Source organism: Nothoprocta perdicaria, unplaced genomic scaffold, assembly GCF_003342845.1.
Source record: "Nothoprocta perdicaria isolate Ctin4 unplaced genomic scaffold, notPer1 scaffold_46, whole genome shotgun sequence".
NCBI lineage: Eukaryota > Metazoa > Chordata > Aves > Tinamiformes > Tinamidae > Nothoprocta > Nothoprocta perdicaria.
This window is the reverse complement of record NW_020455710.1, coordinates 3,046,767-3,074,314: the sequence shown is the minus strand read 5'-3', so window position 1 is coordinate 3,074,314 and position 27,548 is coordinate 3,046,767. Positions and strand designations below refer to the sequence as shown.

General features: G+C 41.5%; 2 protein-coding genes across 6 annotated transcripts; one reads left to right on the top strand and one right to left on the bottom strand.

Annotated features, from left to right (window-relative positions):
* Positions 1-1,210: 1,210 nt before the first annotated feature.
* CEP95 (centrosomal protein 95) lies at positions 1,211-16,245 on the bottom strand. Of its 4 annotated transcripts, none has more exons than XM_026046863.1 (21): positions 16,189-16,245; positions 14,831-14,959; positions 14,203-14,310; positions 13,565-13,678; positions 12,413-12,521; positions 11,829-11,938; positions 10,783-10,997; positions 9,842-9,911; positions 9,155-9,201; positions 8,751-8,881; positions 8,274-8,409; positions 7,996-8,125; positions 7,142-7,323; positions 6,743-6,835; positions 5,963-6,113; positions 4,660-4,826; positions 3,753-3,827; positions 3,140-3,292; positions 1,795-1,941; positions 1,617-1,688; positions 1,211-1,544 (listed from the first exon to the last, which is right to left on the bottom strand). In XM_026046863.1, the coding sequence occupies exons 1-21, from the start codon at positions 16,235-16,237 to the stop codon at positions 1,368-1,370; spliced, it is 2,565 nt and encodes an 854-aa protein (XP_025902648.1). In that variant the 5' UTR covers positions 16,238-16,245; the 3' UTR covers positions 1,211-1,367. The 4 variants fall into 4 exon arrangements, with proteins under 4 accessions (XP_025902648.1, XP_025902650.1, XP_025902649.1 ...); XM_026046865.1 differs by having other exon boundaries at positions 8,014-8,125; XM_026046864.1 differs by having other exon boundaries at positions 8,274-8,406.
* Positions 16,246-19,077: 2,832 nt separating this feature from the next.
* On the top strand, positions 19,078-26,355 carry DDX5 (DEAD-box helicase 5). Of its 2 annotated transcripts, none has more exons than XM_026046736.1 (13): positions 19,078-19,201; positions 20,593-20,758; positions 20,878-20,974; positions 21,063-21,196; positions 21,324-21,389; positions 21,663-21,804; positions 21,882-22,042; positions 22,189-22,361; positions 22,512-22,622; positions 22,806-22,867; positions 22,947-23,006; positions 24,247-24,471; positions 25,087-26,355. In XM_026046736.1, exons 1-13 carry the CDS (start codon positions 19,194-19,196, stop codon positions 25,494-25,496), a joined length of 1,815 nt encoding a protein of 604 aa, XP_025902521.1. In that variant the 5' UTR covers positions 19,078-19,193; the 3' UTR covers positions 25,497-26,355. The 2 variants fall into 2 exon arrangements, with proteins under 2 accessions (XP_025902521.1, XP_025902520.1); XM_026046735.1 differs by having other exon boundaries at positions 19,137-19,225.
* The last annotated feature ends 1,193 nt before the right edge of the window (positions 26,356-27,548 follow it).

The window sequence follows — 27,548 nt, the reverse complement described above, 5'->3', positions numbered from 1 at the left end:
TAAATCCACTACAGTTGTCGATTCCTTAAGAGGTACTACCTTAGGGCAGGTATTGCTGTATATACACATAAGGGATATTTTTACCATCACTTTACATGCAACATCCTATTTTGTCATCATGTAGTTTGCTCTGTCAACTATTCACCGTTATGTATTTGCATCTCTTAGGATTTATGGCTATTGAAGATTTCCTGCTGAATTTTCTACTGAACTGTATATTTTCCTAGCAGAAGCAGATGATCATTCTGTAAAAGACAGGTACAGTGTCTCTTCCCAGCTCCCCTTGCTAGAAGTAAAGTTTACAGGCTCCTGACTTGAGAACTAAAAGGTGAATTTTCAAGATTTTAATCTGTTTACCCTGGTTTCCTGTGCTGATAGAAGTAGCACTAGTCTGCCTTACCCTAAAAGATAGTTAAATAGGATATATTTTGATAAAGCTAAATGCACCTACAGTCTTACAGAATTGCTTTAGTCCAGATTATCTGACTCTAGATCAGAACATGCTAAATTAATTGATTGCCTCTTTGTATCTACCATTAGCATCACATGTCCTTTTGAAACAGAGCAACTGAAGCAGAACAGCAGCTGCTTTTAATGTGGGGTTAGGTAGTTTTGAAAACAGTACCCTAACTTACAGCTCCTCCCACCAGTAACTGAAGAAGGTTGTTGAGATTTAAATATATATAATAGTTGTATGCCCCACTCAGTAATTAGGAATGCTGCCTACAGGCCCCTTCAAATTTTCAGTTCGTGTAGCTTATACTTGATTACTGACTTCTCATTGTTTTTTTTTATTTCAAACTCTTCCTAACTATAGTCATAGCATAAGTTTAATCTTTTATATGCTTTGCTAGTAACAGCAAAAGACACACCAAAAAAATCTAAAACAAGGGAGGACTACATGTTTTACACTGTATTTATGATTAATATATTAAAATTACTTTTTTTATTACTTTTATTTCCAAAGGGAACTTGAGCAACTGACATGATTTTAAAGCTGCTCTTGCATTCAGCTTTTCAGTCCAATTATTTCTGGTTAATAATATATGTTTTTAACTAAAAGCAATAGAACCAACACAAGAGCATAAATTGCTCAATATTCAACGGTTAGAAATTTGATTACTTCACTAACACATTGACTTTTCTCCTTCCCTGCATGTAAGCTCAACATTATTCCAGCCTTGCAAAGAAGGTAAAACTTTATTGGTTATTATAAAAGAAGCACTTTATAATTTTGACATGTCAAGATGACAGGCAGGTACTTTATAATATAGTAGCTACACATCAACCTCCAGTTATGGCAGTTCTCTTAAGGATTCCCATCACCTTACCCAGAGAGAGAACTGCAGTGACATTTACCATGAGTTTTAAAAGAATGAGCTTTTGCTATACTGAAAGGAAGCCATCTCAAGTCTAGATCTCAATCTGTCTGCTTCCAGTTCTTGAAAAAAGGTGTCATCGTCATTTTGCATTATCATCGTCTGCAGTTGCTGAATCTCCTTTTCCATCTTTGATCTTAGTTCTCTCTTTGTTTTTCGCAGCATCTAAAGAAAGCATAGTTTAGCCACAATACCCAAAGAGAAAGAAATCATTTATACAAGACTAAAAATACTTACTTGTGCTTGTACTTTCTCTCTGGTTTGTATTTCCTGGCGTTCTTGAGATAAAGCTTCTGCTAGCATGGAAAACTTAAGCATAATAAGTGTTTGAGTTAGAAATAATTAAAGAAAACAAAGGTTTCCAGTGAAGAAAAACAAACCACCCTTATCTGACTTGGATGCAGATTACATTTACCTGGTCTTTGTAATAGTTTTCCATAGACTCCAGTTCATTTTGATGCTCTCGCCTTTGCTCAGCTCGTTTCTCTTGAGCATATGTTCTCAAGTCCTTTAGTCTTTGCTTCTGAATTTCTAAGCCTTCTTCAAAAAGACTTTTAAATATCTGGCAACAATTAAAAGGAGAAGGAAAAAAAGGAAAAAAACACACACATAGAAGTTATCCAGCAAGTTAAAAAAGATTGGTAGTTTTTCTTGCAAACACTAACATTTCTGAATAACAAGGCTCATCTTGTTTGAATGAGATGCTTTATATATACATTTATGTTTTTCCAGCTACTCTACACTGTGACAAACAGGTGATTACACTGAAGACAGATTCAGTGAAGACTGTCCATGAAAAAAAGTAAATAGTTGGGTATCTAGTAATAGTGGTATGTCCATAGGTGAGCTGTATCTGTAATACTCATGTAGCTGGAACTCCATGGAAAGGCAAGTTGGATGGGTAAGTTATTCTTTGTTAGTTTGGCTGGGTGTATAAGGAAGTGAATAGAACAGCACACATGTATTGAGTGACTTTTAAAAACACTTTTCAAGACCTGACAATACAGGCTGGAGTCTTTGAATGTGCACTGTGATTTACAAACTCCTTGCATTCTAGTCTCTAGATGAAGGTCCTTCTGCTGGCTTTCCAAAAAGCAGGAAATGCAGCCTGTATTCAGGCTTTTCTATCCATAGAAAAGAATGCTCAGAAGCTACACTGCCCATGCAGCTAGAGGCAAATAGTTCTCAAGTCACTAATAATGGATCTCTGCCCTCTTAGGCTTGAATTATAAAAGGTGAGAATGGTACAAAATGGACTAAGTAAAGTCTTAAGGAAACGAAGCTTATTTTTCTCCTTAGTTCTGCTTGTGTGTCTCTAATGGAGAGATCACTGACAAAGTTTGTTTAACAAAGATGAGCAAAAAAAGCTTTTTTTTAAATAACATTTTAAAGAGACTATTCAAGATGATTTTCTTTGGCTAGCACCTATAAGCTATAAGAACAACTAGATTCTACTGCTTTTGAAAACTCCTTCCTCTAAAATCTCTTGCTAGGAGCCCTCTTTCCATAGCGATACCTGATCCTTTTTCTGCTTCCCTTAACCCTGGCAAACACCCTTTTTTATTTTACAGTGGTCTGCCCTAAACTGCGTCAGTGCTTCCAAAGAAGGAATCTTTTTATCTAGGACTTGGCTGACCAGCCACTTAATCCTGGCTCCTATCCTTTGTTTACTTAACTTGTCCTCTCTCTACTTACACTATTATTTGAGCTACCACAGAGCAAGAATTCCACACCTGCAGATCAAGACATCTTTTACCTACCCTTTCTTCTCGTGTCCTGGCCCTCATCATCTTGGCACGCAGCTGAACCCGATAATCTTCATAGTATTTCCTGGCTCGAGCAATTTGCTGGCGTTTCTCTCTGACTTTGCTTTGAGCCCATTTCTGTCGATAGATGCGTTGCTTAAATTCTTGCTAAATGGAAAGTAATAGCTGTAAGACCACTGCACTTCCTGGAGATATCGCTTCAAAGCTTTGTCCACTTATACTAAGTAGATAGGGAGAAGTTCTTTAGGAAGTGACCCTACCCCAGTTTTACACTGGGTTTATGGTTTGAAGGATTAGTCACCATTTTAGCAAAGTAATGTCTTGCCATGATTGCTAGTGTACATTTCAGGCACCAGGAGCCTGAATTGCTTCTCCTTGCCTTTCCTCAGGATTTGTTTTACTTTTAAAGCAACAGTGCAACATAATGATAATAATTCCATTCCCATGACCTCAGGAGCCACACAACAAACATACAGCATGGCATTTGAGACCAGAGCTACTCGAGAGGCATAATATTATCATAAGCAGCCACTCTCATTAGTCAGGGAATTTGTATTCTCATATAAAAGTTTCATATAATGCAATAAATACCCCTCAAAGAACATACCAGTCTCTGGTTATGGTCTTGATCTTTTTTAATAATGTCAGCAAGCAGTTCGTGCTTCTTCAGGGCTTGTTGAACCTGAAAGTTTGAAAAAAATTCTCTTGTTCTGCAGGATAAATAGTTTTATATAGGTATTTTAGTAGAACGGCAGTGTTCATGTCTGCCCAGTGTTCTTTCACATGAGAAAGGCACCATGCATAAGTCGTCTGTACTTATGCATGTACTTAACTTCTAGGCTGCAGCAGAACTGTTTAAGAACTAGCACTTAAAAGCATTTAGAAGCTTGAAAGTGGTATTAGGCAGTAGTAGAAAAGCTAGGATAGAAGATGACTGCTGTATTGGAGTGGCTGATGCAAATTTGCACCTATCTATTATCTACATCCATACATTCCCCTATTCTAACTAATCACATCATCCTTGGCAAGAAGCATTTCCCCTCCTCCTTGTACCTTTTCAGAAATTACCAAGTGAGTATTATTTTGGCTCAGCTTTACTGTCTATAATGGTACTAGGAATCCTCTCAGGAAACAGAGCAAAGTTGTCTAAAACACCTTTAAAGCGAGAGCCTGTAAAACCCTGGGTTGCAGTAATATGAACAAGTCTTTCCTACAGAAAGAGCATATTGTTAATTAAGCCTGCTTAGATTTTAAGCTGCTAAGGGTCTTACCTACGCTACGGGATGACAGTGTTAGCATAGTCCTTAAAGTGAAGGAAATTAAAGTCATCTTTTACTTAGAAGTAAGTATCTATGTCTATCTCAAAGCTAGGATATAACCATCCTCTAACACTATACTTCAGCAATATGCACCCTGTGGTGCACGAAACTCATCATAACTTGTCGTTTATCTAATAAAAACTGAGGCCGGTTACTGCCATGATGAAGCTAAGCAGTAAGAAAACCAGGACTCACTTCATTTTGGAGTTTCAGTCTAGCTCTGTCTTTGCCAGAAGCTGCCTTAAGTTGTTCAATCTGTGCAAGCTGCTGCTGACACATTTTTTTCATGGTATGGTGGGAAATATGCAGGTGGGGAAATTCTTCCAGTAGCTGAAATAGGAGGTCATCATCTTTTACTTTCACTACAAGGTAAAGACAGATGTAAGCAATAAATTCCTGGAGAACACATTTAGTGGTAAATTCTTCCAGACAGTGTCAACCTCTGTTACAAAATAATTTAGACTGAATGTTGTATGCAACTAACATGCTATTATGATGATGTCAGGCTAAACGCAGCAGGACACAGCATCGTGGAGGCAGCACAGCAGCTGCAAAAGTGGTCCCAAGTAAGTAAGGATTTTTTTTTTCTCCTCTGCTGAAGAATTCCTTTTATAGCTCAAGCTTGATTTCCCCCTCCCCCCTGCCATGTTTGATCTAATTTAGGCAAGTTTTTTTTTTTTTTTTTTCCTCCTTCAAATGCTTTACACAGTGGTTTTTTTTTCTCTCACTGTCTCTCACTGGCTGCAGCAACATAAAATAATGCCAGTACAGTAGTAGTGGTGACAGATCCAGGTCAGGTAAACAAGTACAAAGTAGACTGGCTTATCAACAACCAGCTCATTCCCAGTATATCTTTGTTTTTATTTATATATATATATATATATATAAATAGCACTGTACCTGTACATTCAGATGTGTGTGGAGGATTATACTATGACCTTATATATAAGCAGAATACTGTTTCCAAAACTTAAGTCTGTGCTTTGTATATTGGCTGGTCTTGCAGCATCACTTGCCCAGCTCAGTGGCAGCACTAGTACTGCAATGGCAGGGCCTTTCCCTACTGAACAAGCTGACAAGCAGAAGATGCTGACCGATTCAGCTCTTACCTGCTCAAGGGTCAGCACCAGCCCACTCAAACTAGAGGTCTAATATTAAGACTAATATAAGCTCAGGAAAAAAAAAAATTAAGACAACTGAGCTCAGAGACTAGGGGCAGAAGCACAAGAGTAGCAGTAATGGAAACACACCTTGAAAAGAATCCAAGGGATTTTAAGGAGGTAGCAGATGGGTCACAGTTTAGAATTTTATGTTAGCAGTTTACATTGACTTAAAGCATTATCTTCCCTAACAAAAATCCAGACATATGGAGGTCATAAGAAGGGGAAAATGCTTCAGCTGACTGGTATATCTTGGACTGATGCCCTTATTCTTGGAGTTCAACACATGCTTTCAAAGGATGCCAGTTTTCCACCAAGTATAGTTTTGCAGTTCTTACTTGGAGCTGCTTTCTTTGGCTTCACAGTCCCTCGTTTTGGAATCCACTGGCTGTATTTGGGATTCCGAGGTGTGGTTTTTCTAGAATAAACTTTCACTGGCTGAGGCATTTTTGGAGGTTCTTTAAAGATGTTTTCTTTGTATTCTTGTTCCTTAGGAGCAGATTTAAAACAGATGGAGGACAGGTATGAGAAGGGAAAGACTGATAGATCACATAGTTTGGATATCAAAACTTAAAAATGACTTTGAAACTTTAGAATTAAAACTTGGACATACTGAATTTAATTCTAAAAAAGGCCAGAATCAACCAAATGCAGGTCAGGGTTCAAGTGAAGGTTAAAACTCACTTGCATAACCTCACTTCTTCTGCAGCACTTATACTACAACAGCCTATGGACCACTACTGAAAAGGATACAAAAACAGTGCAGCTCATGCTGGCATGACAAAGCCTTTCAGCTTGTGTTCCTTGCTGTTCAAGGTAAGACTGGCAAAGGGCTTCTCACTGCTTTCTTAAAGGTATCACTTGATGTGCAAAGCACAGTGATTGTCACCCCTAGGAGTAATATCCACAAGTGCAAGACTCGACTGCTTGTCCCCAAGTTCCACCTATCTTAGAGAAGGGCTGTCTTTATGTTTACCTCAGTAACATGCATCAATTACAGCTCTGAATAACTATAATGATGAATATTCAGGCACATTTATACCCTCCAAACACATCCACAGTGTCTGGATATAACACTAAGATTTTTTAAAAACTAGTCAGTGTAGTGCATGACATACCATTTCCTTGACTTTTTCTCTGAGCTTGGAGAGCCTAAGCCTCTCTCTAGCTTCATAAATTCTTAATTCCTCTTCATAGGCTTTAGACATAAGCTAGAAGAGAAAGAGCACTTTTTGCTTGGATTTTACAGAAATGTTTACCCAGTTCAGATATGTGTCTCATTAACTTATTTTGATACGCGCACACACACATCCCCACCACCAAACATCTTCATTTCCTCCCAATCCTCAATCTCCCCCCACTCTCCAAATTTGGGATCTACATCATTATTCAGCAGTCTACAATTACAAAATTCTTGGAGTGGACCAAATGCTACTAGTAAGTAAAAGCATTTAAGTTTTTTTTTTTTTTTTTGGTGTAATAGTAACAATAAGTAATAGGTCTAACCAAGAAGTTACCTTTGCTTTTACTCTTCTTTCATCCATTTCCTTCTGCAATTGGCCGCATATTTTCCCAATCTGGCTTTTTCCATCTCTACAGAGTTTATCTTGTAGCTCAGAAGAAAGCTGGTGCCAAGATTGGGGTGAAGATGGAGAAAGAGAACGTGGCCTGTTTGGGTACTTCTTTATATGTGGTGTATCTGTAAAAAGAAGTAAGTGCCTTTTCCTTACTTGGAACAAAAAATCCTCCAGCCAAATGCAAGGAAAAAAAAACACCAAAATTGGACTGTGTGATAGGAGAAGTGCCAGGACATATGCAAGATGGGGAAGTAAAAGGTAGAAAGAACATCTGAAGGTGAGAGACTATCCATATATCAGGCTGACAAATAGCAGATCTCTATCTTGTAAAAGCGTTGCACATGTAGATTGACTCAAGTCATAATAGTTTTATAGTTTGGTCTACATATAACATGGTTGTATGATCATTCTCAAAACCACAGTGTATGTAGGTTTTAAAATACCTAAATATCTCTGCTATGTTCAGTACTAGAAAAAAAAAGTAAAGGGCATTGAGAACAGGCCCTCATTTTAGGGTCACACTACTGTCGATGAATTCTTTGTGTTCTGTACTTTTTCTATCTCAATTCCACACATTTTTTTTCTCTGCAGCTCATTTTGCCTTTTAACTACGGTAAAGTGTGACTAGAAGTATTTGACTATTAAATGGGAAGTTGGTTGTAATTCTGTTACTATTGCTCAAGTTTCATGCCAAGAAAAAAAAAAGTGAATTTGTACAATTACAAAAAAACTTCTGTTAAAAATACTGATCAGGAAAATATCAGATTAACATGAATTAAAAAAAAAATAATTACCATGAGAAAAATTGTTACCTAGCCGAGCTTTGCTTCTACGATAATCCATGACGCTGTCACTGTGCTGAGACAGGTTGTCTTCATCTGTCAACTCTTCTCTGGCATGCTCACCCAAAGCTCTCTTTAGCATCTATTAGATAGAATTTTGGGGTCAATCAATAAAATTTAGATGTTAATTGAAGACTTCATTTTCACCAATATTTATACTCTTGTTTTCCACAACCATTACCACCAAGATGAGATTGCTCTGATAGCATAAAGAGGAGATTGCCACTTACTAAGTCTAGTTCATTTAACCTGCGAGAGAGCTTCTCTGATATTTCGTGTAGCTCTTGCTCAGATAACTTTTCCTTTGTTGGTATATGGGAAACAGATTCTTCTTCAAATGAATCTGTGGAAGAATTTTCATATCTGCTAAAACAGAAAGCGGATGCAACATTTCATTTCTCTTCAAAAATATTACAATTGAAGATAAGCATTACCTCATACAATTCCAAATCTCTTTGTATGAACACATTTTTATGGGGCTGAGTAAAAGCTGTGTAAGTATCATACATAAACACATCTATGCCACTTAGTAGAAAAGAAAGATTTCTATTAAAACTGATCTTTAATTGTCTTGCAACTGAAAAGGCTTTTGTAGAGAGAGGGAAAGGAAGAGGTGTGTGCGAAGAACTAAATCCTCTCTTGGTTCAGCACTCCCTCTCTTCTCCTCCCTAAAATGAACACACATACAAAAAAAACACCTAACTTGCCTTTTCTTTCTATCGTTTCTATCCAGGCATCTTGACTGAGGTTCTACAGCTTGTGTTACTTGTTCAGTGCCTGCTGAGAGTTCCTCATGTACGGGGGAAATTGATGTGGAAGTTCCATATACCCAAGGAACCTACAAGAATGAATGACAGAGTAAGTTAAAATTTCATTGGGATTTACATGATAAAGCTCAAATACCACAGATTATGGCAAGAGAGTTCCTATCACAGCTTTTATGGAAAAGCCATATTGAACCATATGACCATGTGTGTTAGTAGAGCAGCAGATAACAATATTGAAATCTGCAGGCTTAAGACAACCCAGAACATCCAAAAGATAATGGGAGAATTAAATAGCAATTCTGAAGTATTGTCTGAACTTCTACAAATAAATATCCAATAACTACCTTTGCTACATTGTCCTCAGGACCATTTGAGACTGCCTTGTCTTCCACTGCAGAAATAAACAACAAAAGTATTAGCAGATGCTGTAGATTGCATTGCACCTACCAATTTGGGAAACAGATATAAGCAGCTGTAGAACTGAATTATTTAAAAAGAATAGGGTGACAAAGCAACTGTAGCTACACAGTTTGAGTTTTGAGTGTCACGGGAATGCTATGGAAACTAGAAAGGTAACCAGTGTCTCCCAGGCAACAGAGAAAATAAGCATTGAAAACTAGCTTCTAAGCTTCTTCTACCCTAGGAACCTTTTATTGCTTTTCCCTCAAGCTTAAAATGGCCATTTGTGGGGTCATATTTTGAATAATTCTGTGCTCTGAATAAGCTCAAGCCATATTCATTTTCAGGTTAAAAAATGTATACGTGTATCTATCAATTTCTGTAGTATAGATGTACTTCATACATAAGAAGAGATTTGAACTATGGACAAAGACTATTATTCTCCAGTCCAGTAAATAGCTTAAATTGAATCTATTTTATTTTCCTGTAATAGAGAAAAAGGAATTTGGCATATGCCTAAGTAACCATTTTTAAGTACTAGTAGTTTCAGAGCCCTCTTGGCTTGTACTCAAAATCAAAAGCAACATTTGACACTTAAGAATTGTCCTATAGGAAGTAAAATTCACTCTCACCAGGGATTTTCCTTGACAGAGGAAAACTACCAGAAAAGCCTTCAGATTTTTGTGCAAGTGATGTCTCAGGCTGAAAGATAATGCAAGTTTTCTGTGAATTCACAGGAGTGTTACAACATGAAGGTCATACAACAGGTTTGTCTGCATGTGGAAGTCGATGCAGATTTTTTAAATCAAATATAATTGTATTGTAACATGTTATATCACACACACACACATCTCTAACTTCTGAGCATCCAGAGAAGAATGATTCCTCCTTTCAGGGAGGAGGAGGGGGGTGGCCTCTTTTCAGTGGTGGGCAGGGATAGGACTAGAGGAAATGGCTTCAAACTGAAGCATCGGAAGTTCCACAGGAACTTAAGGAAGCATTTCTTCANCCAATGGGTCCAAGCTGCAAAGCTTCTTCTATCAACAGTTGTGTTCCTTCGAGTGTTCCAATATCATGAGTGGATACCAGTATCTGTATTCCCATTGCTTTCCATTCTCTCACTCGCTTAGCCTGATAACCTGCAAAAACAAGATGAACTTAAGGAAGATGAACCACAGGAACTTAAGGAAGCATTTCTTCACTGTGAGGGTGACAAAGCACTGGAACAGGCTGCCCAGAGAGGTTGTGGAGTCTCCTTCTTTGGAGATCTTTCAAACCCGCTTGGATGCAGCCCTGTGCCACGTGCTCTAGGTGACCCTGCGTGAGCAGGGGGGTTGGACTCGATGACCTCTGAGGTCCCTTCCAACCTTCGGCATTCTATGATTCTATGAATTTATAATCCAACTTTTATAATACCCTCTGAAAGTTCATCATGTTGATATGATGACAAATTCTCACTGAACACATTCAAAAGTGTACTTCAGAGCCCAGTTACTCACATTCTACAAAATCACTAGAAGAAATTCTTATAACTAAAGCAGAATTAACAAATAAAACCAGAGTTTTTAGTTACCATAGGAGTTTCCAGTCCTTGACTGTTAACCAAAGTTGCTGACTGGCTGTCTGAGCTTTGATGATCTCTCTCTACAGAATAATGAAGCCTGGTCTCAGAAGGTTGGAATGGTGGTAGCAAAGGAATAGCTTGGCGTATTGGCTCCCCAAGCTTTCTAACACCAGAGCTTAAGCTCTTTTTGTGAAATTCAGTAGTATCAGCAGACTTCACTGACCCTTAAGAGACAAATACCAAAAACATTAAAGCCACCTACAGAGCATGATTCCAGGTTCAAAGATCTTGCAAAAAGAAATACTTAACTTTTTTGTATTTTATTAGTTGAACCAAAAGAGAAACTTCTTCAAAACCCAGCTAAGTAAAAATACCCCCAGATCATATAAATTCCACTATTCCCTGAGACAGTTCCAGAATTTATGAATGTGCTTTCCCCATTTTGTTTTTTTAATAGCTATAGTGTTTCCCATCCGTGGTTATGGTTCTCCCCAACTCCCTTGGTCAAAAGGGGTTAGGTTAGCTATCAGAAACCTGGATATTCTTTTACAAGGGCACTTCTAATTTCAGAAAACTGTCTATATAATGGTGCAATGGCCTCCGAGTGTTTAGGTTCTTCCTCTCAGTTGTACATTTACATTCAAAAATTAAAGGAAAGGAACAGGCATCCTAGAAGTGGTGTTTAAAAGAAGCAGGGAAAGAAAAAAAAGTAAAGCATCTTGTTCTGAACTATTTAGGAAAGATAAATTGTGCCGCTATTTTCATCTATGTATCTCTTGTTAAAAAAGCTGTGGAATTTTTCCATAGCTCCTCTGAAAGGAGTTGTTCCTTTTGCTTCTGATTTGAGTGAAGACATATATATGTGTTCCTAAACAGAAACTGTATTAGAGACTTAAGTTTGAGGCAAGTTTCAGAATAAAGTGAGGTTTGACTTTGTTACTGTATGTGTTTATCAGAGGCCATTGATACATTATCAAAACTGTTTTTTAAAACTTTTTAAAATGTATCCCCAAATCCTAGAAATCTTACTACAGAATAGTACTAAAAGTACTTACCTTCCTCTTTCTCAAGAAGCGATTGAGCAGGCTCCCCAAGTCTGATTAATTCATTAGTAGATCCTGATCCATCCACATCACAAGGTGGAATAAAAATCTCCGTCTGGGACCTAAAAGGAATGAAGTAGAAAAGCACATTTATGCTAAAAGTCTTTGCCTCTTTAGCCCACAAGATGGAGCTTCAGTTAGCTAGCTACTATTAAAGTTCAGGAAATAAGAAACCAACATCCTCAAAACCAACCAATGAAGACATCTTGAAGATAAATCTAACATAGTTTCATCAAAATGCAGTCATTTAAAACTAGTGGAAAGAAAAAGCTTTGAACTTGCTTTTCTCCATGTGTAAAGTAGATTTAAGAGAAACTAAAAGCCATCTTAACATTCTTCATGAGAAGAAAGAAATTCTGGATCTAATTTTAGCCCTCTTGCTGCCCAGCTAGAGGGGAAAGTTACCTCACATTCCATTTGACATATGTAATCGGTATATGTTTCCTACTTGCATAATATTAAAAATATACTAGCTGTTCCACCGAAACGCAGACAGTCAGTCATTGCACCAATGCAAACATTTAAATTGTTCTTACCCTTTAACTGGTGAGAGTTCTGAGGAAGGCCTAAGTTCACCAATGTTACTTTCCATACGTTCTTGAGGTACATTTGGAATTTTGTTATTAAATAGAAAATTTGTGTCATCTGTTAATATTTAAGATGCATTAGTTTTTTTGAAAACTAAACCATACCTAATAACAAGTATTATTGCCAACATTATCAAAAACATCTTTAAACCAATACAACATTACAATGGTGATATGCAAAATATTTTTAAAGGGGCCAATTTGTGGTAAATTTTGAAAAACACCACAGCTATCATATACTTTATTGTTTCAATTACTAAGTCCTTTCTTCTTCCTCAAAATAATTAAATCCTGTACTTCATTAGAGCCACTAATATTTACTGGATAGCACTACTGGTAGGGAACACCTATGAGAAAAGGAAAAAGTAGCACAAGCACCAAGCAGCGCTACTGCCTCTTGTCTCCCCTTTGCAGCGAAGCAGGGCAGGTAGCATTTAATCTCATCCACCACATGCTCTCTCCCGCTTTGCTCACCATGTGCAACAGGCAGCAGTGACAGCTCTTATCAGCTGTGAGACCGGAAGACTAGCACTCTGCAGCAACAAGGATGCCTCTGAAGGCTTGAATTCCATCTCTTCCAATTTACATTTTTTTCCCTCAAAATAGCCTTGTAATAGATCTATCTCCAAGACTGCCTTCATGTATAAGCTGAAGCCCTTGTATACATTGTGTCACTAATGCACTCATTAGTATGAAACATTAGTAAGTGTGGAGTAGGCTTCTGCCACAAGAATGAAGCAGAAAGTATATTTCTATATTATAGTATATACCTTTCAGTATTTTTTTGGGGTGGGGGGAGAACACTTGTTAGATCTTGTATGTCTCAAGGTTCCATAAAGCTTACATTTTAATAATATAATAAACTATAATTAAGTTAATAAGCCATAATTCCTTATAGTTGTTAGTGCAAACAAACGGAACATTTCTCATCTGTTATGGGGGCTGTATTCAATCCATAGACACCAAGAACTGTGGTTGTGACAACCCAGTAACCCCCCAGCAAGCTAACTGCTAGCAGACATGCTATCAAGCATAAAAAGATACTGCCCATAATACAGGGGTATGACATAATATCTCAAACTGGAAACTTCATCCACTCACCTTCATTCTGAGAGGAGACTTCACTGTCTTCTTCTGTAAGATACTCTAACAAACCATCAAATATTTCAAGGAGGTTTCTGATAGATTCCCTCTCTCCTTTCACAATGTTCTCACCTTAACAGAAAATACTATTACATATTAATAATTAGTACTTCAGAAAGAAAAAAAAAGTGTAAGAGCAAACAAAACCAGCCTGAAAAAACTTCCAAGAGTTTTCTAAGAAAAATTGCTTGGAAATTCTTTTGAAGATTTCATCTCAGAAAAGATCTTGGGTCGCTGATACATAGCTAGATCTGTAAGGGTGTAACGTATCTTAATAAGCTTTCCAAATTTTAACTCTGCCCAAAGAAATACTGAATCAGTAAACTTCAGCTGACATTTAAGCAGACAACTGAAATTTACTTGTTAACTTTCACATTTCCTAGAGCTCTGCATTATGTAAGAAGGCTTCTATTTATTCTCTGCTTGCTGTCTAAATTTATATCTTGCGTCTAAGACGAGATCAACATTTTAAAGACATTCATTACAGCTTTAAGATCCTGCACACAGGTATGAAAGTCTACTTGATAAGATATGGTTCTTTTAATTTAAAACTTTCAAATTAAACGCTGAGTGTCAGTATTAATGCAAGTACTCACCAGTGATATGTGACAAGCTGACCTGCAAGTAGTCCAGTGCCAGAGAATCTATTACAGCTTGTATATTATGTGCATCATCCTCTTGGCTTCTAGGAGTAGCTATGAAATCTATGTAAAATAAGCAATATATTACAGGCTACCTAAAATGATAATTTTACTGCAGATGTTTCAACTAACCTACTTTGAAGTTTTCATTTCTATAGAGTAGCATTTTTAAAATATTTATGAATATTTTTAATATTTAACATTAGATACCATCTACAAACTTAGATCTTCCTGAACAAGAAGTCTTGGCACCCCCAAACACACATAGTTTACCCTAAAACAGAGACGAATACATGGTTGTATAGCCTTGCTTAATTGGTATCACTGTTATCATACAAATGCTGTTTACCTTATCAATTAAGAGCCTAAATATATTAAGAATTACACCAGAATTCAGCATTAACACTTATTTAAAATAAGCAAATTCAAATCCTTTGTAAATACAATATCTATGTATAAATTCAAGGTATAGTTTATTTTAGAGAAAAAGTGTTTTTAGTGTATTTTTACTAGTAAAAGCTCCTCATAGCTGCAGTTTCAGTCTTCAGTTCGAACTAACAACTTTAGAAATTAATATTCCTACCTGGTACTTTTTCTCCTAAAATTGATTCATAAAGACGAATGAACACATCAGCACCACATTCCGAGAGCTGCTTGATTTGTTGGTTTATGTGACATCTCCTTAAAAGATCATTGGCAATGTCAACCCAGTCTATTAAGGAAAAAAAAAAAAAGAAAAAGCTAAGACATGAAAAAGCTAAGACATGGGAATACAACACAGTTAGTAATAATGAAAAAAAAAAAAGAAAGAAAAAAAGGTTTCAATTTAGGACTAATTGTTGTCTGCGACTGCAGTATCTGGTATCCCAGTCATGCCACTTTGAGCATCCAGCCTCCAGGACCAGTTATGCTTTCTCTTCTGTGCTCTGGCTTCTTTCAGACAGAAGGATGGATGAAGAGTGAGAAATGATGCAGGCCAACATCTTGTTCAAGGATGTGGTCAGGACACAATTGGACTTGACAGCCAGAAGATACCGAAGTTCTAGACTTTTAATTCCTTTCATCATAGACAGGGAACCAAACCTGACATTCAACCTTAGGGTGATGATTTAAGGTTCAGAATTTGCTCTTCTGCTACTCAGAGAATTTTTGTATACATAAATTTAAGTTATAGGTTTTTATTTTTAAGCATAATCTGACAACCTTAATAGAGATCTTTAACACATCTCTATCAAGAGCTAGAAACAACAGATACCTTTATGAATGATGTGAACTGATATCTTACAAGAGCAATTGACTTTTAGCCAGCAGTCTTATATCCCTAGAAATATGATATGACAGCTGTTCAAGGAGGAAAACAAAAGCAGAGTGTTACTACTCCAGCAGCCACCTGCTCCTCTTGTTCTTGTCTTCTCAGGGAAATGACTTTCCCACCTATCAAGTCTTCCCTCTGTTCTAAAGACACCTTGCCCTTACTTGTTTTTTTATTTTTTTCCCCCCTCCTCTCACTTGTCTTTCTCCCCTGTGCATGAAACATGAACACAGCATCTCTTCTGGTTCAGGTTGACAAGTCCTTGAGAAGTTGCAATTACCCTTTATTTCTAGTTTAAAGGTGGCATTAAGAGAAAGATGGGACAAAAAAAAATGTTTATAAAGAGCCATAAAACACTTGAATAAGAAATTTTACGGGGAAAACAAACATGAATAAAAGGGAGCAAAATAAATAATAAAAAAAAAAAGAAAGTGAAAAGGCTCTTTTGCACTAGCCAGTAGCTGCAGGGCAGCACGGCCGGGCCCCTGCAGCACCCTCGCCCTCCCGCCATGGGGCAGGGCCTGGGGACACCGAGGCCCAACGGCAGGCAGGGCACGGGGAGGGGGCGCTGTGGCCCGGGAGGGGTGCCCCGCGGGCCAGGGAGGGGCGATCTCCTCGGCCCCCCCTACCTGTCTCCTCAGCGCTGCCCATGGCGCGCGCTGACAGCGTCTCACACATCCAACGGTCCGCAGCCACCGCCCCGTGTAATTTAAATAGCCCCTCTCGGCTTCCCGCGCTCCGATTGGGCATCCCCCGCCGGAAGGGGCGGGGCGTCCAGCCCAGAGCCGTCGCCATTAGCTACGGCGGCGGATGTCCTGCCTCCGTCGCAGGTCGCTTAGCAGCGGGTTGCCGCGGAGACGGGGCGGGGCGTATGGCTCAGAGTCACGTGGCCGCGGCTTTGCCTCCCCCTCCCCCCCACCGTTTCCTTCCTGGCTCCTAGGCGGGGGGGGGGAGGGGGTGCCTGCGGCGCTCGCCCTCGCGCATGCGCAGAACGCTGCGGGGGGGGGGGAGCAGGAGAGAAGGGGGGGTTGGAGGCGCGCGGTGTTGTTGTTGTCTCGGCGTCCTGACGGGACGGGGCGGCCCCTTGGCTCGCGTAGCCTAGTAATAAAAAGATTTAAAAAAATCCTTTACTAGGGGTTCAGTGCTGGGGAGGGCTTGCTGGGAAGGTCCCGCCCTTAATCACCCTGAAGTGAGGGTTTTTTTATTATTTTTTTCGCGGCCTGTGGAGGGAAGAGGGCTGGCTCTGGCAGGAGGGGTGGAGCGGGGGAAAGTTCTAGTACTTGACCTTGCAGGGCCGGCTGTTTGCGAACAGGCAGAGATGGTTGTTTACATTAGAAGGGTTAGTGTGCAGTTGGGGAGTTTGGTTTAGCTTAGCGGGTGATGTAAGTTTGAACGGGGAAATGCGGTGTGACTTGGTGATTTTCGTGGACAATAGGAATGCCAGGACATTTCGTTAGAAATGCAACTTAAAAGCTTTTGCCTGTACATAGCTGCCAGATGACAATTCTTGTGAGGTCTTTGGAGATGAAAGCAGATTATTTTCCTTACTAAGCACAAACAACACTGCTTAGGGATTCTGGAATTTCCGTGTTGCTCCAGGAAACACAGTTTTCAGTTTGATATGTACACAGCTCTGCAGGCCTCTATTTTACATTGCATATATTGGCTCAAAGAACAGAAGGAGGAGGGGAAGAAAAAGTTTACCTTAAAAGAATGAAAGACAGAAATACTTCGTTTTGTTTGCTTGTTTTCAAGGAGGAAAATGAAGTTGCACTTTAAATATGTGCAGACTACATAGAGACAGATTCAGTTTCTTTAGGTGAAATTGTGTGGAGTTATGTAAAAATAAACACGTATAAAGAAACAGATGTGGGTGTACATAAGGAAACAAAAAGATAGGCCTAATTTAGGTGTTACTTTTGAGGGTTTGTTGTGGTATCATTTAGTACTGTTTTCTGAAAACTTGCTTCAGTCTTCGCAGCAGTCAAAAAAGGGAGGAACCATCGTTAGGAAGCAGGGCAAAACAAAGCCACCATTTTGCTCTCATTATGTAAATCCAAATGAGGGGCAGATTTTGCATTCTGTGCGCAGTAAACTTAAGCATGGGGGGGGGGGATTATCAGAAGTGCGGAATTGCTTTTAAAGAAGTCATCAGACTGCACTTTTTACTTAGAAAAGGGGTGACTGTGAAGATACCAAGGTCCACAAAGAGTGTAGATAAAGTAGATGGGAATTTGTTATTTACCATTTCTAACAATTCACATTGTTAGTTACCCCCTTGTTCTTAAATCATCACCGTGTTTAAAGCTAAGAAAACTACTTTTCAGGTAGTGTATATTTAAACTGTGAAACTCTTTGTCACAGCTTTAGAAACTAGGAGCACAAATAGAACAAAAATGCAAATAAAATGCAAATACAATTATGTTATTTTTGCTTCATAAAAGTCTTCAGCCACAGCTCGTCAGAAGGTGGGAGGCCACAGAGGGAAGTTGTTGTTAGGGCACTTGTTCCGTACGCTGTTTTCATGTGCTCTGGCAGTATGGCTGCTTACGCTCCCACTCTTATCTCATATGTGCTTAAAGCCACAGGTAGCAGCAAGATGTACAAGTCATTCCTGAAGCTAACGGAGCAGGGAAGGTGAGCAGGGCCACACACTGCAGGTGCCTGACATTTGTCACACCTGCGTGTTCTGAACAAGCAGCCGCGTCCCTCCGTGCACTGGCGAGCTTCCTGGTGACCTTTAAATCGCTTTGCTAGACCCGGGGTGGAATTTGGAAAGATAAAAATAGGCCCTGCTCCCAATCACATGCATTTTAATATTTATGAAAGTGCCCAGGCCACGGGGCAGTCTACAAGAACATTTTGGGGCTCATTTTATAACATTTGCAGCCCACTAGTTGACTTTATTAACAGATCCTCTGTGTGTCCAGCCTCCTCTGTTTCCTGGAAAGCTGAAGGACTTAGGTTGTTCTTAGGTCCCAGAGAAAAAAAAAAAAAAAAAAAAAAAAACACCAACAACCTCCTGTTTGCCCTGAGACTCTGCCCAGGCATGTGCCAGTGCGGGGCGGGTGAGGACACTAGATGGCCGGTTATTGATCTGCGGTGCCAAATCTGCTGTTTGTCCCTGGCTAAATCGTGTGGTGGTTGTGTGGGGGAGGGGTCGCTTTTCCTGTCACGGGTCGGGCGGCCCCGCTAGGCCGCGGCCTGCGCCCTCCCCCCTCCGCGCCGCACTTCTGCGCATGCGCGGCGGCTCGCGCCCTTCCCTGCGCGGGCAGTGTGGGGGGTGACACCTCCCCCCGCCTTTGCTTGCAGTGACGTCAGCGTAGGCCACGCCCCCCAAGAGGGAGGGGGACTTCCGCCCGCGAGCGCAGAAGCCGGTCAGTCGGCCGAGGCGCGGCCACGCCCAGCGGGGGGGCGGAGTCTCGCGCCGCTTACATAAAACAAGGGGCGGGTTCGGCGCCTGCGTCACCAACCGGCTCCCAGCAACCCCTGCGGCTCCCCCTATATAACCGGCATCCGGGCGGCGAGGCGCTCTACATTCAGTGGCCCCCGTCAACGGCGTCGGGATCCGGACGTGCCGTCCGCCTTTCTCTTTAGTGATCGCCACTTGACCGCCACCATCGCTTCCATCAGCATGTCCGGGTATTCCAGCGACAGGGACAGAGGGTGAGTCCGGGGGCCCGGCTGGCGCTAGCCGCCGCCAGCGTCCGGACTCTTAGACCGCCTGCGGGCATTTCGGCTGTTGCGCTTTAGCCGTTTAAAATGGCGGCGCGGCGTGGGGGTTGGGCCATGGAGCCCTTCCCCGCAGCTTGTTGGCCCCAGAGCTCCGCGGTGGGGAGGGGAAGAGAAGGAAAGGGCTTTAGAGAAAAGGCTTTTATGCGTGGGCGGCCACATAATCTCGGGAGGGGGCGAAGTCCACGGACCCCACGGTCGCTCCTTAGGGGTGCGGTCGGGAGAAGGGGATTGAGCCCACTGCGCGGAGCGCCCCGAGCGCGGATGGCTCCCGCGGAGCTCGATTTTTGTCCGTTCGCCCACCCCCCAGCCCTCCCCGCCGCGCACCTCGGCCGCGGTGGCGCGCTGGGCTGGCGGCGGGTTTGTGGGTCAGTGGGTTGGCCGGGCGCTCCGTCGATGGCGGAGAAGCCTTGGGGGAGCTCCCGCTAGGGCGGTTCCCTGCTCTCCCTTCCCCCCCACGCCGCGCACGGCGGCTCCCGCAGGCGCTGCCAGGAGCCGGCCGGCTCCTGCTTTGTGTTGTGTAAGCGGATGTTAATGGCCGGCCCCGCCATGCGGTGACTGAGGGGAAATCAAAATGCCGGCTGCTGCTGCCGCCTTTGTTCCTCCTCCTCCTCCCCCCGCCCAGCTCCGGCTCTAAAATGGCAGCGGCTGGAAAATGTGGCGTAGACAGAAATGAGAGACAAAGGAAACAGCGCTGGCAGGAAGCAGCGGCCACTCGGGCAGGTCCCCTCTGGGAGCGCTGTGCGCTGCAGGGAGGATCGCGCCCAGCGCGGGAGAGGGAGCGCCCGCTTGAAGCCGCCGTAGCGGCCCGTGGCCTCGCTCTGCCCGGAGCCGCAGGGACAGGTTTTGGAGATGGGCCCTTCCTGAACAAAAGGATCCATGTGACCTCCTAAAAACACTGTTACTGACAGGAGCGAGCCCTTTGGGATGCAAAACCCACAGTTTCTGTCAAAGTTGTCCCGAGATTGCCCACGTGCCCCATACCCACTTTATGTGGGCAGGCATGCAATGGGAGGGCCACTTGTGTGGGAAACCATTTTTATCATGGGGATTATGCAGCTCTGTTAAGGCTTCCACTGAGTTGTAGGTTGGTAAAGAATCCTTTAGTTTTGTGGAAGCCGCAAGGTAGCATGTTACTGTAGTTTGAGTTATAACTAAGTTAATAGTGGTAGCTGCAACTTAAATAGGCTTTGGAGTTTCAGTAGGATGTAAAATGTATAAAACTGAATGGTCAAGTTGCAGGTTGGGCTGTCATGATGAGTTGTATGCAAAAATATATATTATGATGTGTTCTTCTCTAGGTTTGGAGCCCCTCGTTTCGGGGGGAGTAGAGGTGGACTGCTATCTGGAAAGAAGTTTGGAAACCCTGGGGAAAAGCTTACAAAAAAGAAATGGAACTTAGATGAACTGCCAAAATTTGAGAAGAACTTTTATCAAGAACATCCTGATGTAGTTAGACGTACTGCGGTATGTGCTCTATCCAGCTTGTGTAAAAGTAAACAGTATAAATGTGCTAAGAGTCTTGGGGCATGGATAAAGGAAATTTGGGTATCAAATCTTCTAATAATGGGCATTTTGTCTTGCAGCAAGAGGTTGAACAGTACAGATCAAGCAAAGAAGTAACAGTCAGGGGCCATAACTGTCCAAAACCAATTATAAACTTTTATGAAGCTAACTTTCCTGGTAAGTGCAGAACAGTGTATTGACAGATATAATTTTAATCAAACATGGGGAAAAAAGTAAGTTAATGAGTTCTAATACTCTCTTCAAGCAAATGTTATGGAAGTGATTCAGAGGCAGAACTTCACCGAACCAACTGCTATTCAAGCACAAGGATGGCCTGTTGCCTTGAGTGGACTGGATATGGTTGGAGTAGCGCAGACTGGATCAGGGAAAACACTGTCTGTAAGTTTTCATTGTAACTTAAGACTGTTGCTGAATTCAGCAATGGCAATGCTGCCTGACTTTATGCAGTTTGAACACTTCTGGAAAGAGATTATAATGATTTTTTTTATCTCCTTGCTGCACACAGTACTTGTTGCCTGCCATTGTGCATATAAATCATCAGCCATTCCTGGAGCGAGGAGATGGACCTATAGTAAGTATTCCTAAATGAAAACATCTTATTCAAAAAAAAACTTATTTTGTTAATCTACTTCATGCTTATGTAATGACAGAAGACTTTCTTAATGTCATAGCAATATTTCTTTCTCACTAGCTGTGTCTGTTCAAATAACAGTGTTACTTATACTACAGTGATGTCACCAGAGTATGCAGTGACCTATTTTTTGTGCTTTACAAAAGTTTTGTAAAAACTCTTTGACTAGCTTTGTTTCTTTGAATAACTAAAAGCCGGACATCTTTTTTCTAGTGTCTTGTACTGGCACCAACTCGTGAACTGGCTCAACAAGTGCAGCAGGTAGCTGCGGAGTATAGCAGAGCATGCCGTTTGAAGTCTACCTGTATTTATGGAGGTGCTCCAAAGGGACCACAAATTCGTGACTTAGAAAGAGGTATGGATAAGCCTTGGTGCCCCTCAGTATGAGGCAATGTGGAAACTAGTTAATCTGACTTGCTGCTTTTGTTTTAGGTGTGGAAATCTGCATTGCAACACCTGGAAGACTCATAGACTTCTTAGAAGCTGGAAAGACCAATCTCAGGAGGTGCACTTACCTTGTACTTGATGAAGCTGACCGAATGCTTGACATGGGATTTGAACCACAGATCAGAAAAATTGTAGATCAGATCAGAGTGAGTATAAATGGCATATATACATAACTGTTCTTTAAAACAAGAACAGTGTAGTTAACTTGCTTGGACTTGTCTTGGGTAGACTTTTTTGATGAGGTGTTTAGCTCAACTTCATAGTCTTGTAGTAACGCAGTCTCCTTCTGTAGCCCGATAGGCAGACTCTGATGTGGAGTGCAACCTGGCCAAAGGAAGTAAGACAGCTGGCTGAAGACTTTTTGAAAGAGTATGTGCACATCAATATTGGAGCATTAGAATTGAGTGCGAACCACAACATTCTTCAGATTGTGGACGTGTGTCACGATGTAGAGAAAGATGACAAGTAAGTAGTCAGTGGGTACAAAATGTTCATAGCAAAAATTCTGGTACTGGTCTGATATTGCTAAATAAGCTCCATGTCAGACTGGTAGGGAAATAAGTTTGCACAGCATGGTTAAGTCTAAGTCCTAACTGTCACCTTTTTCCAAAAAAGGCTTATTCGTTTGATGGAAGAAATCATGAGTGAGAAGGAAAACAAAACAATTGTTTTTGTGGAAACCAAAAGACGGTGCGATGACCTTACCAGGAAAATGAGGAGAGATGGGTAAGTAAATAGTAGCTTGAACTTTTGTCACTTTTATAGATATTGTAAACAAGTTCATGAACCTTCATGGGTTAAAACTTGACACAATGACACAAGTTAATTTCACACAGTTTCTAGGATTAGTTTTAACTTTGGACAGTGAGACCACTTCAAGTTTGATCAATCAATTTACATATTTCTCAGGTGGCCAGCAATGGGTATCCATGGTGATAAAAGTCAGCAGGAGCGGGACTGGGTTCTAAATGGTGAGTATCTTAGTAGTTTCTTTGACTCCTTCCATGTTAGCTGATAAATGAAGAAACTGATGAACTGTTTCTGTTACAGAATTCAAACATGGGAAAGCACCAATCCTGATTGCTACAGATGTTGCATCCAGAGGTCTAGGTTAGTACAACTCGTAATGCCAGTTGCCCAAAATTATTTAAAGAAAGTCTATTGCTTTCTTTAACCTCTGCATTTTTCTAAGTTTTCTTCACATAAAGGTGCAGTCTTTGTGGCAAGGCCTAGGCATGACAATCGGAGGACTCGAGGGGGATGGAGAACTAGTGGAAATGATCGGCTGGCTCCATCCAGTCAAATAGAGAGGTGAAAGCTGAGAGCATTGTGTGCCAGTAATCTTCAAAAGGCAAAGATCATCCTTTAAACTACTACCCCCATAGACCTGTTCTCTCATGAAATAAGCAACTTCATTTACAGTTGACTTTGCCCTGGTATTTCTCTTCTCTCCATGCTTTGCATGATTTGCCATGGTGCAGTACTGTTAGTTTTGTGCATACTGTTTGCTGTGATCTGTGGGTCTTTGAATTTCAGTGAGTTTGCTGAAATGTCGAAGAAAATAGTTAAACTTCAATGAAATTTTTTTCCAACCATGAAATGGAGAGAGCAGCTTTAAAATGTACTAAGCCTTGTACAAATTGGTGAGTACTGGCACATGAAATCTGAGAAAAAGCCCACCTCTCGCTTTAGCAAGTGGGACAGGAAAGCAACGGCTTTTCTAAATGCCGTTGAAAGTCGGAGTTCCTCCACCTTTACATAGTCGTCATGTCGAGACCTGCCAGAGAGAGACACATTCTCAAGTGAACCTGGCTTCTTGGAAGTGCTTGCCTAGACAAGACAGTGCATAAAAACAACTTGGTGACTTTTGGGGGACAGGTATGTTTTTCTTGCAGCTGCAGTTCAAAGGTCTTGGCAAGACGAACAGTGTGGCCCTTTTTTTTTGAGCTTCTGATGAGTGTGTATGTGAAGGACCTTGTATGTTTTTACTCTAAGGTCCTCAAATGAGCACATGAAGAGGCTGCTGTGAGCTTTAGTGGCCCTACTGCAAGAAGCTTTCAGATGTCACTTGATGATTTGTAAAGGGGACTCTTGAGTTGGGATTGACAAGCAAATGCATACTCCTTTATGGTAAGGTTTTGGATCACAGGGTGGGTGTAAGATGGGAACAGATGGAGTGTGCATAACTTTCCCTTCCACAATATTCATGCAGAAATGGATAATTCTAACAATGTTCTTTGCAGCCATTATTTCCTTTAAAGTACTCTTGTCTAACGTTTATCTCCAATTTGGCTGTTGTGGTGTGCAAAACTTTGTACATTGCCTTTTGCCACACTGCAACACTTTACAGATGTGGAAGATGTGAAATTTGTCATCAATTATGACTACCCTAACTCCTCAGAGGACTATATCCACCGAATTGGACGAACTGCCCGCAGTACCAAAACAGGCACAGCATACACATTCTTTACTCCTAACAATATTAAGCAAGTAAATGACCTCATCTCTGTGCTTCGAGAGGCTAATCAAGCCATCAACCCCAAATTGCTTCAGTTGGTTGAAGACAGAGGTGCAGGTAAGTACTGCTGATAGAGCCACGGTGCATGGCTTTCCAAACACCAGAAACTCAAATTATATCTCCCAAGTTCTTGTTAAGAATGGATGTCAAAGGTGGCTTAGGTGTTTGTTGTGGTGACCTGAAAAGGTATTTATTAGTCAGAAAATCCCCTACACTGTGTGTGCGTGGTCTCCAGAGCACCTTTTAGTGCACCATGAGTAATGCTGACCACAAATGCACTTGACAGGACTTGTTTCCTGTGGTTTTGTTTCCTGTGTCTGGAAAAATGTGGCATGGAGTGAACAGTGTCCCATTAGCAAGATCAGAGTGACTTTTTGTCTTTATGCTACCAGTTGTATTCCAGGACAGAGCATATACCTCTTAAGTGTGGCTGTCTCCAGATTGTCACCGTGTTCTGTCCTAACAATTTTCCTGAACTTTGGTGTACCTGACAGGTATACGCTGTAGCAAAGACTTTCATAGTAGGCTCGTCTTGATGGGGCTGAAACGGAAAGATAACTCTTGGGTTCATTCATGGTTGATCAAGAGGGAGCTAAAAGCTTTTATTTCATTCCAACTAAGCTGAAATGCAACCCTGTATGTAAACTGTGGTCTTGTGTTTTTCTTTAATAGGTCGTTCCAGAGGTGATCGACGTGACAGATATTCTGCGGGCAAAAGGGGTGGATTTAGTAGTTTTAGAGAGAGGGAGAACTTTGAGAGAACTTATGGTGCGTTAGGAAAGACCAGAGACTTTGGAGCAAAGGCTCAAAATGGGGCCTTTAGTACCCAAAGCTACAGTAATGGAACTCCTTTTGGGAACGGTTTTGCAGCTGCAGGCATGCAGGCTGGCTTCAGGGCTGGTACCCCTGCAGCAGCAGCTGCAGCAGCAGCAGGCGCTTACCAGAATGGCTATGAGCAGCAGTATGGGAGTAACATTGCAAATATGCACAATGGCATGAACCAACAGCAGTATGCGTATCCTGCCACTGGCACTGCTGCTCCTATGATAGGTTACCCAATGCCGACAAGTTATTCTCAATAACTTAGTGTATTTAAATGTCTCAGTTTTTCATAATTGCTCTTTATATTGTGTGTTACCAAGACAGGATAGTTATTTAAGAAATGAGAAATGCAGAAATGACTGCAGTGCAGCAGTAATTATGGTGCACTTTTTTCGCTATTTAAGTTGAATATTTCTCTACATTCCTGAAACAATTTTTAGTTTTTTGTACTAGAAAATGCAGACAGTGTTTTCAAAGTAAATGTACAGTGATTTGAAATACAGTAACGAAGGCAGTGCATGGCCTTCCAATAAAGATATTTGAAGACCGAATTTTCTTTTAAAATTGCAGTTTTCTCAACATGTGCACAACTTTACATTAATGGACTCTCAAATGTTTTTATATTAAATTCTAGAAGGGTTTTTCAACTGTGTCTGATTAAGCAGTTAAGCTAAAGCATATATGATAAGCAGCCTTGCCTTGATTGGGCTAGATTGCTTAGCAGGGCAGGCTCCACTTTCAGCGGGAAGAAAATTAAAGCTGGCTTCTAAATTGGAAACAGTACTCTTCCCTGTCTAAATAGAGTAGGGCTAATTTTTCCAAAACTATAGGAGTAATGGTATAGCTAAAAATGTTGCTGACCAAAACTCTGCTTAAGGGGTGTTGCTAATGAGCTTCTGGGACAAGTGGAGGAAGCTTCCCCTCCCCTTTGTTTTTCTTTTTTTTTTTTCCCTTTATTTGCAGCACCATAAGTGTCGCCTTCACATGAGCAAACATGCAGGCTAGGCTTGAGTGTAATGTACCTACAGCTGTCAAGCCTTGTGAGTTAGCATGCAGGCTTACTATGAGCTTCAGAGATATGGGAAGACGCTAGTATTAAAACTTCCAATTACACTTAAACTGGTATTGAGCAGTGATTTCTTTATGGAAGTGGAGGGAGGGAAGTGGGCAGTTCACTGACTAGAAGCTTTGGCTTTCTGCTCTGGCCTGAAGAACAGTTCTTTCTCCCACCATACTTCATAGTCCATGCAAATAAAATGGTCTCAAACCACTCTCCAATGCTGAGCAAAAACAATGGTCTTAAGTATCTCCCTGAGCAGACTCAGAGCTGAATGCGGAAAGCTCTTGATCCTGAGGTTAGTTAAAGCCCTTAATGCAGCTTAAACTTACAGTTAACAGTGACCTTCAGTTTTCCATTCCTCCTTGTTTTATCAGTAACAATAAGCTAGTTCTAAGTTAATTATAAATTTAATTTTAAATTAAAGATTCTGACATGACAACCTCAAGATCTAAGTGAAAATCCAAGTAGTCTTGGGAGCTTTTAAAATAGGATTTTTTTCCCCCTTCCTTAATAGGAAATAGCACCCAGCACCTTCAGCATGCCTCTCTGATCCTGTGAAAGTTAGGCTGCTTGAAAGGGGATATTGGAAATCTTAAACTCCCCTCCCCCCTTTAATTAATGTTATATTTTAGTAATTAGTAGGCTGTGCTAAACAGGGTCATCTTGGCTCTGGGAGGGAGGTACAAAGTGCTGAGGTGCACTGAGGACAGCTCTGCACCACTCCCTAGGCTGGCTCAGGGCAGCAGGTCTTTGCAACCTTGCCGACCAGTAACAGAAGTAACTGGCACCTAGCTTCGGGCCCTACTGCTGCCTTAACTAGTAACCCCTGCAGGACTGAGTGTACCACAGGGCCAGCACTGACACGACTCTAGTTTGCTGTGCCTTAACGTGTGATTTTTTTTTCACGATGAAGCCGCACACTGGGTGTTTACTCTGCCTTCTGGCACCGGTACAAAGCCATGACGCGAAGCACGCATGGAAATTTCCACTGCTCTGCCGCTGCGGAGGCTTCTACCGCGCTATCTCTGCTCGAGAGCCGGGAGTCCGCGCGGAGCGGAGCCGCCTGGGGCGCTTCCCCGTTGCGGGACCCGCAGAGAGGCGCGGCCGGGCGCCGAGCGAGCCGCGAGGGACAGCGGCGCGCGGCCGCCGCCTCAGCGGGGCGCGGGCCTGGCAGCAGCGCACGCGCGTTCCGCCTTCGCGCGCGTGGCTGAAGCGCATGCGCGGTGCTCGCGGTGCTCCTCGTGCTGCGCCC